The sequence below is a fragment of the Lampetra planeri genome, chromosome 17, assembly GCF_965212315.1.
Source record: "Lampetra planeri chromosome 17, kcLamPlan1.2.h2, whole genome shotgun sequence".
Classification (NCBI taxonomy): Eukaryota; Metazoa; Chordata; class Hyperoartia; order Petromyzontiformes; family Petromyzontidae; genus Lampetra; species Lampetra planeri.
The window spans coordinates 5,894,287-5,915,351 of record NC_136123.1 but is presented as its reverse complement, the minus strand read 5'-3'; the positions used below and the strand labels follow the sequence as shown (position 1 = coordinate 5,915,351).

The 21,065-nt window shown below is 49.0% G+C and overlaps 1 protein-coding gene across 2 annotated transcripts in view; it reads right to left on the bottom strand.

Annotated features, from left to right (window-relative positions):
• The window catches only part of LOC144723313 (rho family-interacting cell polarization regulator 2-like), a 105,293-nt gene that overhangs the window by 42,607 nt on the left and 41,621 nt on the right, over positions 1–21,065 (bottom strand). For both annotated transcript variants that reach the window (XM_078601997.1, XM_078601999.1), the window contains exons 2-3: positions 2,750–2,870; positions 994–1,140 (exon numbers count right to left, since the gene is read on the bottom strand). In XM_078601997.1, the coding sequence (XP_078458123.1) occupies positions 994–1,140; positions 2,750–2,757 (155 nt within the window). In that variant the 5' untranslated portion in view covers positions 2,758–2,870. The remainder of the gene's footprint in view (positions 1–993; positions 1,141–2,749; positions 2,871–21,065) is intronic.

Genomic DNA, 21,065 nt, shown 5'->3' with positions numbered 1-21,065 from the left:
GGAGGAGCTAGGTAGTGAGGGGTCACGTGTGTAGGAGGAGCGAGGCAGTGGAGGGGTCACGTGTGGAGGGGGAGGAGTGAGGCAGTGAGGGTCACGTGTGTAGGAGGGAGTGAGGCAGTAAGGGGTCACGTGTGGAGGGAGGAGCGACGCAGTGAGGGGTCACGTGTTTAGGGAGGAGCTAGACAGTAAGGGGTCACGTGTGTAGGAGGGAGCTAGGTAGTGAGAGGTCACGTGTGGAGGGAGGGAGGGGCGAGGCAGTAAGGGGTCACGTGTGGAGGGAGGAGCTAGACAGTAAGGGGTCACGTGTGTAGGAGGGAGCTAGGTAGTGAGAGGTCACGTGTGGAGGGAGGGAGGGGCGAGGCAGTAAGGGGTCACGTGTGGAGGGAGGAGCGAGGCAGTGAGGGGTCACGTGTTTAGGGAGGAGCAAGGCAGTGAAGGGTCACGTGTGTAGGGGGAGGAGCTAGGCAGTGAGGGGTCACGTGTGTAGGGGGAGGAGCTAGGCAGTGAAGGGTCACGTGTGTAGGGAGGGGCGAGGCATTGAGGGGTCACGTATGTAGGGAGGGGCGAGGCAGTGAAGGGTCACGTGTGGAGGGAGGAGCGAGGCAGTGAGAGGTCACGTGTTTAGGGAGGAGCTAGACAGTGAGGGGTCACGTGTGGAGGGAGGAGCAAGGCAGTGAGAGGTCACGTGTGTAGGGAGGGGGGAGGCAGTGAGGGGTCACGTGTTTAGGGAGGAGCTAGGCAGTGAAGGGTCACGTGTGGAGGGAGGGGTCACGTGTGGAGGGAGGGGCTAGGCAGTGAGGGTCACGTGTGGATGGAGGAGCGAGGCAGTGAAGGGTCACGTGTGGAGGGAGGGGTCACGTGTGGAGGGAGGGGCTAGGCAGTGAAGGGTCACGTGTGGAGGGAGGCGTCACGTGTGGAGGGAGGAGCGAGGTAGTGAGAGGTCACGTGTGTAGGGGGAAGAGCGAGGCAGTGAGGGGTCACGTGTGGCCGTACCCGAGGCCACGCTTGAGCGAGGCGTACAGCTCCTCGACGCGCTCGGGCTGGGGCCCGCACGCCGGCGACGCCCCCGCCGCCTTCCCCGCCGAGCTGAACACGCGGCGCAGGCCCACGGGCGAGCGGCACGGCGCGGCCAGGTGCGACCTGCAGCCGGACGAGCGGTGTTAGTGCGCCTGCCACCGTCACCGTCGTTATGCACCTCCGCACGAGCCGTCCGACGCGAGTTCCTGCCGACTCTTCCGATCTCTCGCCGCCGTCTCGGCGATTGCCGCAAAATCTCGTTGCGCCGAGTCTCTGCCTGCTCATCTTCTTGGTTCTTTCGGTAAAGTCATGTAGAATGGAAATAATAAAATAATAAAAATAAAACATTATTAAAATAATTATAAAATAATCAAAATAAAACATAATAAAATAATAAATGTATTATGTTTTACTATTATTTTTGTATTATTTCCATTCTACGTGACTTTACCGAAAGAACCAAGAAGATGAATCCCTGCAGTCACGAAAGCTTTAAATCGAAATCTCTGCCTGCTGTCTATTCCTGCCTGGAATGAGGTCCGCATGCCTATTAAGTTCGGAGCAAATGGATGGTGGTTTAATGAAGGTCGTCTCTTTTGGATTAACAGGTGGTTGATGAACAAGCAAATGCACCAACACATTAGGTGAATTCCTTCAATAAATCCTCCCATCAGTTTAAAAATGATCCATTTCATTATCATCACAATCACCATCACCGTTAGACGACCTGTTCGCTATCGCCATCTCTCAAGGTTTCGCGACGAAAACATTCCTCGAGCTCCTACACAATCCAATTTCATCGCTCGATGTCTGCAGCGGACATCCGCTTGGGCACATTCCCTTCGTTGACTGCAACTCCATTGTTGGTCTCGACCCCCTTCTATCGAAGCATCCTGTCTAACTGGCGTATGTTCTCTGGTCCACGTGTCTATGCGGTGTTTCTGTCTCGGTGCCAGAGGTCGCAAACGGGTTTTGATTCCTTACCCGTACCCGGCCGCACCAGGGTCGCAAACGGGTACCCGTAACCCGGCCGTACCCGTACCCTACCCCCGTACCCAGCCGGGTACGGGTATCGGGTACCTGATTTCGACCTCTGGGATGAAGCCATGTTGCAGGCGCGGGTGGGTTGATTCTAGGAACTTGATTTGTGAGAGGAGACAAGACGTTGGGAAATGAGTGACAAACGGTTACTCACCGGTGACTCAAGGCCTACCCGTACCCGTACCCGGCCGCACCAGGGTCGTAAATGGGTACCCGTACCCGGCCGGGTACGGGTAGCCGGGTATCGGGTAGGGTACGGGTATCGGGTACCCGGTTGCGACCTCTGCTCGGTGCTAACGATCTCAGCTCACAGCTCCCAGTGCTCATGAACAGGAGGCTGGTGTGTGGGCATAGCGACTCGTGTGGAGCGGTAGTGTGGCCGTTAGTGCCCTGCGCTGTGAACCTGGCGACCAGAGTTCGATTCCCGCTCATGGCCAACACCAACAGTGATGATTTTATCTGAACCGGTCCCGGGCCTCCGCTAGGTCGACTCAGCATCAAATGAGTATCTGCTGCGGTGTGTAAACATCGCCACTAGGGAGACAAAGGCGGCCGGGCGTGGTGCTGGTCAGCCACCCCCTCGTGCACCGTGCCTGCCTCGATAGGTGCTCGCTAACAGCACTTGCCCCAACAGTCTGTTGGGGCTATACGGGGGATCTCTGTCTTTAGATTTTGTAGCGACTCCGCCCACCGGTGCATCGCCAGCTCGTTGAGGGCGTAGAATCCGCTGAAGGACTGGCTCCGGGCGATGGAAGCACCGAGTCCTGAGGTCGAACTCAGGGACTTGACGCTGGGGAAGCGGCTGGAGAGGCCTGTGGGGGGGGGGGGGGAGAAGAGGCGAGGTTTGATGAGAGTTCATAAAAACATTTTTTTTTTATTCCGATTGTCACCTCAATCAGAGCAGTGACAACCCCTTGTCGTAGGCAATATCTTAGGATCCCTTCACAAACATCCTCTTGTCCATACACAAGCAAGTGCACTCTGCCACCTGCAACAAAGAAATGCTCCATTGCCAAAATGTCAAGCACAACATTTTTTATTGTTATCAAATTAATGTATCCAAATTATATGGAAAAAAAATCGACATTTTTGAGGCGATGGTCTTTGTTGCTGTCATTTGGCTCGAGCTCCGACGATCGACTCACTCCACCCGAGAACCCGGTTTACAATCACAGGCGACTGACCTGGGAGTCGCCAAAGAGACGAATCTTAATTAACGCTCAAAGGCTGTGCCCACCCCCCCCATTGAAGGCTCAGGAGGGCTGCACACTGGAGGTCTCCCTTACAAAAGGTAAAACCAGCAGGGCAGAGGCTGCGTGTTAAGCCACAAAAAAGGTATAGAGAGCTCAACAGCACACACAGGCAGAAACTTTGAGGCCGTCCATAAATGACGTCACGCGATTTTGGACGATTTTTGACCCCCCCCCCCCCTCGTCACACAGACGTCACAAAAAGTCAGACCCCCCCTCAAATGACGTCACAAAGCTCTGCCCCCCCCCCCACCCACATTTTCATTTTGAAAATAAAACATGCTTCAAATCGCTTTAAACTTTTGTCATTGTAGTGCGTATTTAATGTGGCGCTGCACTCTGATGTTGTTGGAGTGTTGTTACAACAATTCTATATATATTTAAAGTTGCGCATTTTGATGTGCCGTCACATTTCTCAACCCCCCCCCCCCCTTCGTCACACATCGTCACAAATGTCTGACCCCCCCCCCCCAAGATGCGTGACGTCATTTATGGACGACCCCTTCTAACTAAATCCCATTTACTCAACAAACTGCAGTGGGGTTTCCCACTCGAGCACGCGTGCAGCTGCACCTCACCTCCCATTTACATCCTCTGATCCAGCAGTGGAAATTACACATTCCTATGACGAGGAGGAGTCATTCCACTGCAGGACAACCGCTGACATTTTTTCACAAAGCGGTGCCTCCCCCCATTGACCGAGTCGAGGACTGCTGGGTCAGGATTTGAAATAAAAACCTCGCGATCGCGAGTTTCGCGCTCCAAGATCTGCGTCGCCCCGAGCGGATTAGAGAGAGTGCGCGTTAATGTGACGCAGGGCTTTGCATGAGAGCACATTCTGTCATTTTTCCACATCTTTCCTTGATGGACTCTCATCTGGTTTAAATACAGGACATGGAAGGAAGGCATTACGTTAATTGTGAGCAACACAATTGCCTCATCCTCTGCGCTGACCTATCCACTGCTAGATCAAGTACGGGAAATGGCAGTGCGGCAGGTGGACCCAATCCCTCTGTGCGGTGATTTGAGTGCCATCTCCGCATATGTGGGTTTCCAAGGAACTTTAGTTTCTTCCTGCATGCCAAACGCCACATTAACAGAATTGGCTAAAGACAACCAATACAGGATTCCCATGAAAAAAAACCCCACTCAAATGAGGCCTTTACCTGGGTAAATAGAAGGCATCATTATTATTATTGAAGATGCAGTAGAGCCTAACTTGGCTACATCACGATGTATGCGAAACGTCACGTAAAAATGTCTTTCCCTCCTGCAGCCCACCAGGCTAACTGGGTTTTGCAGTTTCCAATGAATTACATTCGCAATATAAATCTCGCCGAGTCTTGAGACTCAGCGAGGCATTCCCAGGATAAGCTTAGGGTATCGTTATTTCAATAATACAAGGTATAATATTTTCTTACAAACTAGAAATTCCTAAAACAGTTGTTATTTTAAAAATTCAACTACGGTGCATCACATCTCAGAAATACTGCGGCAGTGTGTGGAATATATACACACCCACACACCCACACACAAAGATCCCCCGTATAGCCTACAACACTCTTGGGGCAAGTGCTGTTAAGCGAGCACCGATGAAGACCGACACGGCACACGAGGAGGTAACTAGTCAGCATCACGCTGGCTGCCTTCGACTCCCCAATGCTGACGTTTACACACCGCACCGGGTTCTAATTTAAGGCCGAGTAGACCTAGGAGAGGCCCAGGACTGGGTAACATGTTCGCCACTGTTATTGGTCGCGTCCAGCAATCGAACTCGGGTCATAGGAGCAGCGCGCCAACCGCCACACGATTGCTCACGATACACACACGCACATTTACAAACACACACGCACATGTACAACACACACGTGCGCAAGACAGTCACAACTCACGATAACGGCTCCAAAACACAGGACAATGAGTGTGATGGGCGCCAGATCGGCACGGGCAGCACATTTCGCTGTTGCGGGAGACTTTATTTTGAGGCCACGCGTCTGGCAAACGCGTGGGTCTTTTGCTTGGACGCTCTTTGAAAATCTCCAGCGCTGCCTAAATTCCTGAATGGGTGTTGGTGGTGGGTGGGGGGGGTGCCTCACAATCGACTGCCAAGCAGGGGGCTACCCGGATTATTAAACACGCGCGCGGCCCGTGCATGATTCGAGTCACCTGGCATTTGCGACCGGATACAGAGCTCGCCCCCCCCCACCCCCCACGGGAGGAGCAGGGGCTCACCTACGGGAGGCGTGGAGGAGGAAAGATAAACGGATGAAGATGGGCGCGAGAGAGGGCAGGGGTGGCAGGGATGAGATCAGAGAGTTCGAACGCCACGACGGGGCAGCAGCAACGACGGACAGGAAGAAGCGGAAGAGTATTGGCGAAGCCTTTTGCGCAAACGGTGGGGAGATACAGGCCGGCGGAAAAAAAAAACCCACGGTAGGAATCCTGTTCGAGTGTGCGAGCATGAGCAATGATGAGTGGAAAGGTTGACTGGTGTGCCATGCGTGCTGCGGGTTGCTACTACTTCCTGCTGGTGCCATGCTGGTCTTAATAGGCGCTTACTAACAGAACATATCCCCAACAGTTCATCCAAGCAATGACAATATGCATAGACTTTATCAAACGGGTATAGCTGAAGGACTTAGAGCGGTGTTTTTTCTTTACGTCAATTGAACATCAACACAGATTCGCGAGACGGACAAATGATTAATCGCCACCATGATGGCCTACGAAATTGCGGTAACCAGTTTAATGTGAACCCTGGAGAGGGATAATGGTTGAGGTGAACATATCATCATCTCTGATGAGAGATTTGCTGGTGCACACAACTACTTCGAGAGGACAAGGCAACCCAACCGGCAGACGCATTTGTAACGTTATCAGCCGAGTGACTGATAACTCTTATTATCGCCCAATCACCAACGCGCTTCCCGTCCAACTGTGCTAACATTAACTTGATTCGACCACGGCCTTCGGATTGTGGAGCACACAATCAGCAGTGGGGACGACTTGGCGAGGCACCTCGCCCCCACTGATTAGGAAGGCTCTCGTTCGGTGGCCACTGATTGAGATGCGGGCTCAATTCTCGTCAGAGATGTCCCGCCCAGGCGTTGAATGTTCCTGCTGTCGGCGGTGGACCTGGTGAACGAGAATTTGGATTCAAGCTCAAACTATAGCCTATACGACAAAGCAGATATATTATTATTATTGGTATGACGATCATTTCCAACCCATTGACAATCCACCGCTGGATAAAGCCCCCCTCCCCCCCCCATGCTGTGACGGCCATTGCGGGTTGTTTGACCGTCAAGTTTATTTTTGTTTAACCAGGTTAAGAACTCAAGAACTGAATAGACCAGGTGCTGGCCACCCACCCCCCTCGTGTGCCATGCCAACCTTCATTAGGTGCTCGCGAAAAGCACTTGCCTCAAAAGTCTGTAAGGGCTATACGAGGGGATCTTTGTGCTCGTCTTTGTATGCGATCCAACCCAAAAAACCTCTATTATGGATGATATTGGTCGCGAAAGCCTACCACGTCTTAAACGGACGTGTGTGTGTTAGGGGAACGGTGGAGTAGCGGTAAGCACGCTGCGCTCACGGCCAACACCAGCGACGATTATTTGAACTGGTCCTGGGCTGGTGTGGTGTGTAAACATCGGCACGAGGGAGACAAAGGCGGTCAGGCTTGGTGCTGCCCCCCCCCTACCCCGCCGCCACCGTGCCGGCCTTCATAGGTGATCGCTAACAGCACATGCCCCAAGTCTGTTCGGGCTATAAGGGGGATCTTTGTACGTGTGTGTGTGTGTGCGCGCATGAACGCCGAGCCCCGTGAGACGAAGTGGGTCTCTCGTTACAGGGGTAGCCACGCGGGCAGCTACCGCGTGCGTAACGCGCCCACGCGCCTCTGTTTTGGGGGCTACGCGTCGCGGTCAGATGACAAGTGTTGTTTTTCGTGCGAGTGTGCATCTGTGGGCGTGAGCCGAGGAGCGGTGGCGTAGTGATTTGGCTCACTGCGTACAGTTGCCATCGATGAAGGACAAAACACTGTGGCATATAATGAGAAGGCAACTGGAGAAACGACATGCGAATGAGAAAAAACCGAAAGTTTGCCCCGGCAAGACTTGCACAGATTTCCAAGGACAACAGCTACCCTCAAAAACAGAGGGTGACCTTCGGGAAAAATCAAGGACGGGTGGCAATCACAGCACCGCACTACGAACCTCGGGGACTCGAGTTTGATCGCCACGGCGAACATGAGAGTCAAGCGATAACTTAACCAGTTCTGGATCTCGCCTCGGTAAAAAAATTAACCCGTAAAAACAAAGTTTTTCACTATAAATCCTTTATATGCGTGGCGGCTAGAGTCCTCTCGTCCTCTGGCTTGAGATGGCTGCCACCTATGGGTCAGATGATTGCCTGCCACCATTAAGCAATTGGTAATTAAATATAATTTTTTTTTCCTAAAAAGTGTAAAGTTATGGAAAAATTTTTTCACGAAAATAAATTGTCACGCACAACGAGTCTGTGTGCAAAATATCAGCTCGATTGGATCACGGGAAGTGGGTTAAAAAACGACCGAAAGATTTGCACGGTCGTAAGCATGCAAGCAAGTGAACTTAATATAAAGGATTTAAAAAGAAAGGACCTGCTTTGAAGTTGAAACATTACCAGTGAGGATAGGGGCAGCCGGGCGTAGTGATGACCACATCACCCCTTCACGAGCCGTGCCTGCCTCCATGTATTTAAGTACAAATATTTTTCCTGGTAAATCCCTCGGCGTGGAACATCTCGTTTGCAAGGGGCGCCCAGGGGAGTTGATTGACACATAAATAACAAAAGCACGTAACGACGCGTAGAGACATTAAATCTATAAACGTAAACAGCGCATATTTACGGAATAAACACACAACCACATCAATAGATATATCAATAGTGATCATCGCTGGCTCAAATAGAAATTTTAGTTGGCAATATGAAGGTAAATCGCCGGCTTCAGAAGACACCCATGCTTATCGGCTAATGCCACAAATTACTTTAAAAGGCGCTCGCTGACAGCACTTGCCCCAGCTGTCTATGCAGGCTACACGGGGGATCTTTGTCTTCATCTATACGAGTGGCAGGGGAAGCAATTCTAGATTTGAAGCTTTCGTGACTGCAAGGATTCATACTCTTAGGTTTTTTCGGTAAAGTCACGTAGGTAAAAAATAAATAATAAAAATAAAATTATAGAAATAATAATAGAAATAAAATTATAAATCACGACGTTTTAATCTAGCTGTGACGGTCCGAAACGTCGTGATTTATCATTTTATTTATATTATTATTTCTATTATTTTATTTTGATTATTTATTTTTTATCTACGTTACTTTACCGAAAAAACCCAAGAGGGGAACCAATGCCGAGCCCCCTGGGTGATCGCGAGTAAGCCTGGGACAGACCAGGCGGTGTGCGGGCGCAAGCGTGGGCAGCGAAAAGCACAGGACGATTACGGTATATCACACGGCCATGGCAAAAGTCACCCACCCCTCCTCTCTCTCTCTCTGCAAACACACCGAGGCTTGGTTTACATTTGTGGGGTGTTTACTCCATCTTATCGCACCGCATTAGATTAAAGACCACATTTTCTATCGATGAGTGAATTATGAGCAAGTGATTTTTTTTTGGCACAGGATCATACATTTTGACGTACGATCGTGTTCGGTGTTAATTCGCGAAAACAAGGATGCACGTGGAATCTTTATCGCTGTCGGATTAAAGAAAAAAAAAATCACAGATTTTTCAAGTTTGCCATCAGGACACCAAAATCTCATGGCATTGGTCAACAAACCAAGGTAAAACGTAACAAATCCAGCCCAGATATCGTTCGCGTCAACGTTCATCTCTTTTTAGCTACTCCTAAAGCTGCACCAACTGAAACCATGCTGGCCAGCGTGGTGAAGTATGGTCAAAACATTCCCCGTGATCCACATGGCAAGGGGTCTTTGCGCATCGTTGTTATTATTATTAAAGCAGTCCTCATGACCAAAACCACTCAGCATGTGCACACTCCCATCAGATATCTGAAGCCAAGCAGATGTCGAGCCTGGACAGCGCTTGAACGAGCGCCCACCACAGACGCAGCAGAACACAGTCGGCCGTGAACCTGTGCGACATGGTGCTCAGTATGGGGGCCGTAGGCGGGTGTCACGTGGGTCGTGTCAGGCCATGCCACTCTGCGTGAACCCAACAGGACACGTGGCCGGATAAAGGGGGGCCAGGGGCCCCAGGGGGTCACGTGGCTGGGGGCTCGGGCCTTCCCGAAGGATCGGGAAGGGGGGCGTGGCCTGGGGCGGAGCCGGCCACGCCGGAGTGGTTATAAGCGGGGTGTGGACGGAGAGCCGGGATGTTCTGCTGGGTCAAATCTGGGATGAAGCCACTATATTCTTAGGTTTTTTCGGTAAAGTCACGTAGGTAAATAATTAAAATTAATAAAAGTAAAATAAAAATAAAAATCACGACGTTTCGGAGGCAACACAAGCTTCCGTCTTCAGGTGGAACCGTCACAGCACGATAGCTGTATCACAGCACGATACAGCAATCGTGCTGTGACGGTTCCACCTGAAGACAGAAGCTTGTGTTGCCTCCGAAACGTCGTGATTTTTATTTTATTTTTATTAATTTTAATTTTTTACCTACGTGACTTTACCGAAAAAACCTAAGAATATGAATCCTTGCAGTCACGAAAGCTTCAAATCTAGAATGAAGCCACTATCCACGATCCTCGGATTCCGGTCCAGAAATGTCGTATCCCCGTGTGTTAGCTAAGTTTGGAACGGTGGTTACCACCCGATGTCGTTAACCTGTTAATGTTAAGAGTTACCCATTGTGTGTAGATAATAGTGTTGCCTCCGAAGTCTAGTAGCGCACCTGAATTTAACCCACTACAATTGTACTGTACTATGTTCCCACGCCTATGCTGCCCCCGCCTTCCACAAGCAACGCCGACCAGGGTGACGGAAGCGTCGTCAAACAACTCCCACAAGACTGGCACGGTCTTAATCCAGCAGTGGATTGTCACGGAAAGGCTGCAACAACACCATCATCATATTCTTGGTCTTTCGGTAAAGCCACGTATAAGGGAAATAATGAAAATAAAACAATAAAATTCTCACGACGTTCCGACTGCAACACAAGCAATCATCAAGTGTGAAAATCACAGCAAGAAAATTTTCTTCACACCTGATGATGATTGCTTGTGTTGCAGTCGAAACGTCGTGAGAATTGTATTATTTTATTTTTATTATTTTACTATTTCCCTTCTACGTGGCTTTACCAAAAGAACCAAGAATATGAATCCCTGCAGTCACGAAAGCTTTAAATCGAAAAAAACATCATCACTTGAACACGTAGGATTTCACGAGCAATATCATCCACAACAGTTTTTTTTGGGTTAGATCGCGTAAAAATGTGTCGTTAAACCGGCCACCACCCGACACAGCCAATTATAGTAAGGTTTGTCACGTAAACAGAACATCCCAATCGGTTACTAGTACAGCACACCAGTGTGTTGGAGAGCAAATATTGTAAATCTTGTGGCTTTGATCTCCAACACACTGGTGCGCTGTACTAGAAACCGATTGGGATGTTCTGTTTACGTGACAAATCTTACCAAATGGCTGTGTAAGGTGGTGTCGGGTTCAACGACAAATTTACGCGATCTAACCAAAAAAAACCTGTATTATGGATCATCATCACTACTATTTAGGATGAAAAATGGACCGAAGCAAAGCCGCAGCGTTATTGTTGCGCGCCATGCAGATGGTGGCAGCGGCCCTATGCTTATCTCGCAAACATAATGCGGCACATCAGAGCGCAGGGCAAACAGGCGGCGCATTGTGTGCGGGCGGGCGGGCGGGGAGCCATTAGGGTTATAATGGGTGTCGATTATCCCCAAATCACAGGCGCTTGCGATGGCGCAGCTAGGGATGATGAGCGCGCTGCCCATTCCGCAGGGAAGGGAGGTTTGTCTACTCCACGTCAATGTCCCTGCCAGTGTTTTAAGTCCTTGCCATGTAGCGTTTAATGTTAATGAAATCAGTGACGAAAATATGAATCAGCGGAGTGTGCATGTGTCTGTGTGTGTTTTATGTATTTTCCAAGGATGACCAGTTTTTTTTTATCCCAACCGGAACGGTCTGGAATGCTTTTAATTAATTTCGGATCCCAGCCACATTCATTATCTCGCCTTATTGTCTTCGTAATACCGGACGTAATTTTTATTTCATAAACCTGCTCATAGAATTAGAGGGATGTAGGGTACAAGAATACTGGATAGGATTCTTTTGGATCGGAGTAACTTTTACTCGTGGCAGTTCCTTGCACGCCGATAATCCCAACTCCAAGCCAGCCCAGAGACACTCGAAAATACCGAGTGAGAAATTAAGCACCGACACAATGAACACCAAACAGGAGGATTTCTCCACAATTCAGGATGTCACCTGATGATGCTGGTTGTAATTACTCTCGAAACATCTCAATCGAATTGTAAATGTTGTGGGTTTACTCGCCAACACACGGTGTGCTGAATTTGTATCCAATTGGCATGTTGTTTACGTGACAAACTTGACTAATTGAGATGTCGGGTCGTGGCGAGTTTATCGACACATTTAAATTTACCTGATCCAACCCAAAAAAGATCTTACTCATAATTTCGGTCACGAAAGCCAACGTGTTAAACTGATGAACGCGAATTGATGAAAATCATCAAGCACCACAAAAATACTCGGTAAGACCAAAGCGTGACTGACTATGGAGGGATGACATTTACCTGTCCTGAATAAAGATGCGCACCGAGATCGTCTAAATAATGGTACCAAGAGACGGCGGTGCACTCTTGATCAACCATAATCGGTCATTGGCGATGCAAAATGTACAAAATATCAAAATATTGACGGAGTTCACCGACTGGCTGACGATTGTGTGTTGGGTGCAGGGTGGGGATCGGTGGTGCAACGGTTAGCGCACTGCACTACGAACACGGCGGCCCGAGTTCGATTACCGCTCACGGCCAACGTCAGTGACAATTATCTGAACCGGTTCTGGGCCTCCCCTAGGTCGTCTCAGCCTCAAATGAGTTCCTGTTGCGGTGTGTAAACATCGCCACTAGGGACACAAAGGCGGCCGGGCGTGGTGCTGGTCACTCACCCGTTCCTGTGCCGTTCCGGCCTTCATGGGTGCTCGATAACAGCACTTGCCCCAACAGTCTGTTCAGGTTATACAGGGGATCTTTGTCTTTGTTTCTCTGGTTGCAGGTTGGGTGGTGGCGATTGCGCGCCCCTCCCACCGAACATTCACTAAGAGTGTTTGACTGCTTAAGTTGACGGAACTAAGACAATTAAATAAAGATGCTGAGATTTAACTAAAATTCTACAGGCCTTCAACAACCTAAGACGAAAGTAACAGGGGCTCCGCGGTGGCAAGATGTCAGCTACCTCGCCTGGTGTCCAGGATGTTGTGGGTTCGATTCCAACCCTGATGCCTGTATATTTGGAGTGTCCATGTTCTCCCCGTGGTTCACGTGGATTTTTCTCCGGGTCCTCCGGTTTTTCCCCTCCACATTTAGAATCGACGCACATTTAGAGTTTTTGGCTGCTATACATTTCCACGCGATAAGCCACTTCGTTGAGTTATCATTTGTGGCCAGGTCGCTTTGTGAAAAAAGAGCTCTACAGCTCAGTGGGCCTTACCCGATGAAATAAAAATAGTTTAGTTTTTTGTTGTTCTTCTTGGTTCTTTCGGTAAAGTCACGTAGAAGGAAAATAATAAAAATAAAACATAATAAAATGATTCTCACGACGTTTCGGTTACAACGCAAGCAGCCGTCCTCAGGTGTAGCCGAAACGTCGTGAGAATTATTTTATTATGTTTTATTTTTTATTATTTTATTATTTTCCTTCTACGTGACTTTACCGAAAGAACCAAGAAGATGAATCCCTGCAATCACGAAAGCTTTAAATCGAAATTTTTTGTTGTTGTTTAGTCCCACCCAACGTTACGTGGTCTTGCGTGGTCCAGGCTAACGGACTCAAGGAGTGGTACGGCGTGCCACCCTCCCCCCCCCCGGACGAGCTATTTGAGTCGTACTGCATAGAGGCGGCTACAAGACGGCACCTCCAACATGATCGCCGCGTTCGCAGCGTCGTCAGGCGCCCAATGACGATTGCTTGTGTTGCGATCGAAACGTCGTGATCGATTATTTTTTCTACTCACGTGATTTTACCGAAAGAACCAAAGAGCATGGATTCCTGCAGTCACGAAAGCTTCAAATCAAGATATACCAGTTAATACTTTAGTGAATAATGCCAATTCCGCGCGGCTCTCCGCACGCGCACGGTTTTACACTGTGCCGCGTTTCCAGCTCTCATCATCCCAGCTGTGATGATGCTGCTTCCCGTCACTCCCGAAAATCACCGTTTCAGCTTTGTTTTAAATATCAACATTTTTTTTCGCCTTGCCAATTCTATTCCCGTTCCGCTCTGCCGATTTACCGCATTATGAAACAGAGGATCCATTCTGAACTCTCGCAGGGGCGCGAATCACCCCCGTGGGTGTTACAGAAAGACACGTGCAAGGTGATATCCCGCAACCGCTAATGAGATCCCTTCCAGCGAATTCTTATCTACTACACCAGTAACGCAACACTGTTTCCCCCACGCACCTGCTAATATTAGTGGCCCGTCACACGGCAGTCGAAGAGAAATGTGCCAAGAAAAAAATGTATCTGGGTCGAAATGTTCGCCAAAGTAAATAATCCTAATTTAATATGATGCGGGGTTTTTGTTTTGTACAGTGATCAGCCTGAGACTGTGACCTCACTACGCTTGAGAATCCCATATAATCACAGGTAGCTCTGACCCCACCGATTTGAAACCATGATTCTCAGCACCTCTCACCTAATCAATTACCGCATTCAAAAAATCAGCATCACCTTCTCTGTATCATTAACCAGAACATATATTTATAATATAAATTATCTCCCCCACCCCCATCACCCCCTAAAAAAAAGTGCACATGCGAACAACAATGATGATGATCGCACGTTGAAAACGGGTGAGCGTCATCTCGGAAAAATCGCAAGCCAGGGATAGACGCATGGAGGGATGAAGGAACAGCTCATGATTCTATGCATAGATAACCGGAGTGCGTAATAATAATAATACAAATAATGGGGTTTGGGCATTCCAAAGATGACTATCTCGTGGGAAGATGGAATCAGTTTAATGCACAACGTTTCCAGGCAGACATGAGCAGGCTTGGATGGGGGGAAAAAACAATACAACAAAGGCCGACTTAAGCCAATGGACCCCGCATCTCTCCCCCCCCCCCACCCCTTGCTGCCACCGGTCACGGAAATTATGTCCTTTAGTTATAAATCGTTTACGATCAAAATAACAAATCATTTGCTTTGCATGTTTCAGACAAAAATTGACACACAGACAGACAGACAGACAGTCTCGTGGTGGGGTTAGATTGCTCACCAGTGAACCACAGAGCACAGACTCGACAGTTAAAGGTCCAGCCCCAGTCTGGAAACCCCGCGTGGAATTACCAACGGCGTGGCAACGCGTGTCCTCCACTGCGAGGTGGACATTCGGTGACCCCAGCGAGGGCGTCAATCGCAAACACGTGTCCACAGGTTCCATCGCGGCCACCACTCTCTCCACACCGCAGCTCATTCCCCCCCCCACCACCACCACCGCCGCCACCACCACCCCCCGCTGCCCGTTACGAGGCAAAAGCACAACTGAAAATTGCATCAATCACGCGCAGTGAATGCGCGCGCGACGACTGCAAAACCATTTGCGACGCTCAGCTCGAAAACAACAGCCGCTCGTCTATGCCGCGCTCGCCGTGTCAGAGGACACGGCTGCTCCGCGCACATTTACTCGGAGAACATTGCTCGCAACCGCGTCTCTGGAATCAAGATGCTTTGGGGTCGCTCGCTGATGGGACGCGCGTGTAGGGTCAGCGATTGTAAAATGTGTCATGGGCTCCTCGTGCGCACACACAGACAGCCGCTCGGTTCACATAGCTATCCTTCCGTGTGGCATTGTGTTCTAACGTCGAGGTCTGCTCGCCACGAAGAGGGCTTCAGGGGAGATTTTGTGGAGTGTTGCTATTCCTCCGTGGAAGGAGCACGGACTACAGTGGTTTGCCATGTGGTCCATTAGATTTGGTTGCATGGCCCACAGTCGCAGTGTCTTTAATTTTTCCATTCACGTAGGAGAAGTGGACGTCGGCCTGTTGACATTCGCAGACTAAAACATAATAAAATAATTCTCACGACGTTTCGGCCACAACGCAAGCAGCCGTCCTCAGGTGAAGAACAGGTCATTCAGACTTTGTCTTCTCGACAGACCTGTTCTTCACCTGAGGACGGCTGCTTGCGTCGTGGCCGAAACGTCGTGAGAATTATTTTATTATGTTTTATTTTTATTATTTTATTATTTTCATTCTACGTGACTTTACCGAAAGAACCAAGAAGATGACATTATGAATAAACAATGCGATATTTATGTCGCGGCCACCAGTTGCTTTAGGGACCACGTGCCCGTTGGTACGGCACAATCGCCTGCTCCCTTCTGCGCGAGACAAGGCTGAGAGCATTGTACAAGCGATGCGGTGGTCACTGCCATGCATGTAGGGCACATATGGATTGGCAGCCGTGCCTGCCTGCTGTCTGCAAGCAACGCACCTTTGCGTGTTGATATTTCTACGGTTTACAGCCGACACGATGCGCTCGACTGTATGGGATGGGGGGGGGGGGTTCACCATTTACAGAAAGAGTCGGATTTGAAAAATCACAAGAACCTATTACACATTCTTTTTTTGTTTAATGGAAATGTCTGAAGATTACACGCACGAGTTGACGCGATAGCATCGCGAGCCTAAGATTTTATATTATCGTTGAATCGATTCATCGTTAGGCCTCTTCTGTACAGAAAGCGTTTGTATTTTGTTTAGTAAATAAACAATGCTTCTTATGCTGCTCGGTATGCAGCGGAGGCACAGTGTAAATATGTAATGCATTCAATAATAGCTAGTCATTATTATAATTAGCACAGCAGCCTCACTACAGAATTCATCCTCTGAATAATTAAAATGTGAATGCAAGTTTAATTATTCCTGTGATAATTGTTTTTCTTACTACAGTTTCGCAAATAATTTCGAACTTTACTTGCAGGTTAAACCTGGTAAACCGAAGGGTTTTTCTTTTTACACACGTGGAATTGGGGCTGACATTAGCACCTGGATGAATCTACTCTTCTTGTTTGATGCCGAAAGAGTATGGACAGCGTTAGACGTAAGAAAATTAAGCAAATGCCCAGAGCCACGCAGCTCATGGGTCCTAGATTCATGAAAAAAACAGAGGGTGAACCAAATGTCAGCTCAAATTCACATGTTAATATACATATCACAAAAATAACGAATTCACATCGAAAAACAAATCAATCTCAATCATCCTAGGTCACATGCTTACATTTCTCGCATCTATTTATTGTCTATTCATCTTGTCATCTCACGAGAGAAGTTTATCAATCGGAACGGGAAGCCCCTCAACATTTAAGTTCTTTAAATTGCTGGATTACATCATGTGCAACTCTCTTGGCCACTTGAACAGAACGTCACCAGGCAGCTGCGATGGGATTTGAACCGTGGTGTCAATGCTAACGGGCCCAGCACTGAAGAAAGCCGACCCACTCGAAACGGTGTTAGACTATTCAGTCACCCCATCATGTGCACACTGATTAGAGGCAAGTTCCATCATTTGCCATAATCTTAACCTTAGTCTTCTTGGTTCTTTCGGTAAAGTCACGTAGAATGGAAATAATAAAATAATAAAATAAAACATAATAAAATAATTCTCACGACGTTTCGGCCACAACGCAAGCAGCCGTCCTCAGGTGAAGAACAGGTCTGTCGGAAAGACCCCATTCAGACACTGTCTTTCCGACAGACTTGTTCTTCATCTGAGGACGGCTGCTTGCGTTGTGGCCGAAACGTCGTGAGAATTATTTTATTATGTTTTATTTTTATTATTTTATTATTTCCATTCTACGTGACTTTACCGAAAGAACCAAGAAGATGAATCCCTGCAGTCACGAAAGCTTTAAATCGAAACTTAACCTTAGTGTTGAAACAGAATGTATTGGAGAGTTTTCATCCACACGTAATATTCATCACACACAATTAACTCGCATTATGCGCCCGCAAAGTTTCTCTACTACCCATACTCCAATGCAGTCTGTGATGCGCATGACCTTGTCAAGTCACGTGCTATCTACTGCTGAACGAAGATTTCAACGATGAGAAAAACGTGTACTGTAAATCGGATCATATGCACGATGCAACTGCATCCATCGCTTTCAACATGCAATAGGTAAGTTGGGTTTCTCCCAGGTCAATGTCCAATTCCTTTGTTAAAATGGCATCAATCACGTGGTATGTGACGCAACTAATCACAATGCAGCCGACAGCTGACTTAAAATGCCAACCAACTTTTCCTAATGTTACCGTCAACATCGTGTTTCAATCCGTTGGCGTGCAGCGTGCAGAAGAGACCAGGTTAAACCTCGAGCGCTCACTCAAAAAATGTGACGGCTCACATCTGCCTAATAACTCTTTTGCAATTCCTAGCACCAGCTACATGTGAAGTATAAGACACTGAAATGAAAGCGAGTTTTTTTTGCCTTTTGAAATGCCTCGCGAATATATATTCGTGCACGCGATGGAACAACCGGATATTCCCGAGCCGAAAATGGTTCTCGGATGAGCACTCAAAAGAAATGGCATCTATCGCTAACAGCGCAATAACAACAAGCCATCGTCGTTTGCTGGATTTCCCACCGTCATGGCGTCGCCGATGAGCGTCAGCGAATAAACAAAGGGCCCCGTTTTAGCCGCGGGGGGCGACATGGCTTGGCTCGTATTCAGATGCGCGCACCTGGATTGGTGTCCCGCATGCATATTTTAAAAAGGCACTGTAGTTTTTTTTCTTCTTGGTTCTTTCGGTAAAGTCACGTAGAATGGAAATAATAAAATAAAAGAATAAAATAAAACATGCAAGCAGGTGAAGGCCAGGTCTGTCAGCGTCCCCGACAGACCTGGTCTTCACCTGAAGACGGCTACTTGCGTTGTGGCCGAAACGTCGTGAGAATTATTTAATTACGTTTTATTTTATTATTTTATTATTTCCATTCTACGTGACTTTACCGAAAGAACCAAGAAGATGAATCCCTGCAGTCACGAAAGCTTTAAATCGAAATTCACTGTAGTTTTGTTAGTGTCTGTGTGTTTCCCCGCATCCCTATAAACACTCAATTCACATCAGTACTTTTTTGTGTTTTTTTAAGTTAATGACACATTCGTGACACCACACACAGTTCATATGGCTTCACCGAAAGACCCAAAGAATATGACTTCCTGCAGTCACGAAAGCTTTAAGTCAAGATTTACACACACGGTTGTTAAGGCGAACGTTGCTGCCCAAAGCGCGCAAGACACAACACATTTCGGAATTTGACCATCGGCCCGTGTAGTATTTGAGATTTTAGATGCTCGGCTCATGCTCTGTATATTTTCAGACCGTAAATTGCTGGGAGGTGATGGGAGGTGATGTCAGATGAGTTTTTACAGCTCACCTGTGCTCAACGTCCCTGCATTGGCTTCCAGTTTAAACCAGGGTGGATTTTAAGATTGTTCTTCTTGTGTTCATTGGGCTTGCTCCACCACACATCCGCGATTTTATTTCATCCGCACACTCCACTATCCAGGCACACACTCCACTATCCAGCCACACACTCCACTATCCAGCCACTCACACCACTACCCAGCCAGACACTCCACTACCCAGCCACTCACTCCACTACCCAGCCACTCACTCCACTACCCAGCCAGACACTCCACTACGCAGCCACTCACTCCACTACCCAGCCACTCACTCCACTACCCAGCCACTCACTCCACTATCCAGGCACACACTCCACTACCCAGCCACACACTCCACTACCCACACACTCCACTACCCAGCCACTCACTCCACTACCCAGCCACTCACTCCACTACCCAGCCACTCCACTACCCAGCCACTCACTCCACTACCCAGCCACACACTCCACTACCCAGCCACTCACTCCACTACCCAGCCACTCCACTACCCAGCCACTCCACTACCCAGCCACTCACTCCACTACCCAGCCACTCACTCCACTACCCAGCCACTCACTCCACTACCCAGCCACTCACTCCACTACCCAGCCACTCACTCCACTACCCAGCCACTCACTCCACTACCCAGCCACTCACTCCACTACCTAGCCACACACTCCACTACCCAGCCACACACTCCACTACCCACACACTCCACTACCAGCCACACGCTCCACTACCCAGCCACTCACTCCACTATCCAGGCACTCATTCCACTACCCAGCCACTCACTCCACTACCCAGCCACACACTCCACTACCCAGCCACTCACTCCACTACCCAGCCACACACTCCACTACCCACACACTCCACTACCCACACACTCCACTACCCAGCCACTCACTCCACTACCCAGCCACACACTCCACTACCCACACACTCCACTACCCACACACTCCACTACCCAGCCACTCACTCCACTACCCAGCCACACACTCCACTACCCACACACTCCACTACCCACACACTCCACTACCCAGCCACTCACTCCACTACCCAGCCACTCACTCCACTACCCAGCCACTCACTCCACTACCCAGCCACTCACTCCACTACCCAGCCACACACTCCACTACCCAGCCACACACTCCACTACCCAGCCACACACTCCACTACCCAGCCACTCACTCCACTACCCAGCCACTCACTCCACTATCCAGGCACACACTCCACTACCCAGCCACACACTCCACTACCCAGCCACACACTCCACTACCCAGCCACTCACTCCACTACCCAGCCACTCCACTACCCAGCCACTCCACTACCCAGCCACTCACTCCACTACCCAGCCACACACTCCACTACCCAGCCACACACTCCACTACCCAGCCACACACTCCACTACCCAGCCACACACTCCACTACCCAGCCACACACTCCACTACCCAGCCACACACTCCACTACCCAGCCACACACTCCACTACCCAGCCACACACTCCACTACCCAGCCACACACTCCACTACCCAGCCACACACTCCACTACCCAGCCACACACTCCACTACCCAGCCACACACTCCACTACCCAGCCACTCGCTCCACTATCCAGCCACACACTCCACTACCCAGCCACACACTCCACTGAGATCTGAGATCTACCGATGGTGCCCTACTCGGCGTGACTACGCTCCGGGCTTGAAACCTGGGGTGACCACCAGACTTTTTGTCTGCACGGCACCTAGGATCTGGAATTCCCTGTCCTTGGCGGTCAGGACTTCGGAGTCGAAGGATACTTTTTTATTCCTAGCTGAAGACCCCACAAGCCTGTTTAACAAGGCCTCCCTTTCTAATTCTCGATCTTGTCTCTTTGCCTTTCCTCTCCCCGGTTTCTCAATATTGATTCCTCCCTCCTTTAAATGCATGGCACTGAGAAATTATACATCCAAATTATTCTTTAACACGTAGGCTTTCGCGACCAATATTATCCAGAAGTTTTTTTGTGCGAGATCGCTTAAATATAGATGTGTTGTTAAACCCACCACCAACTGATAACCAAATAGTAATGTTTT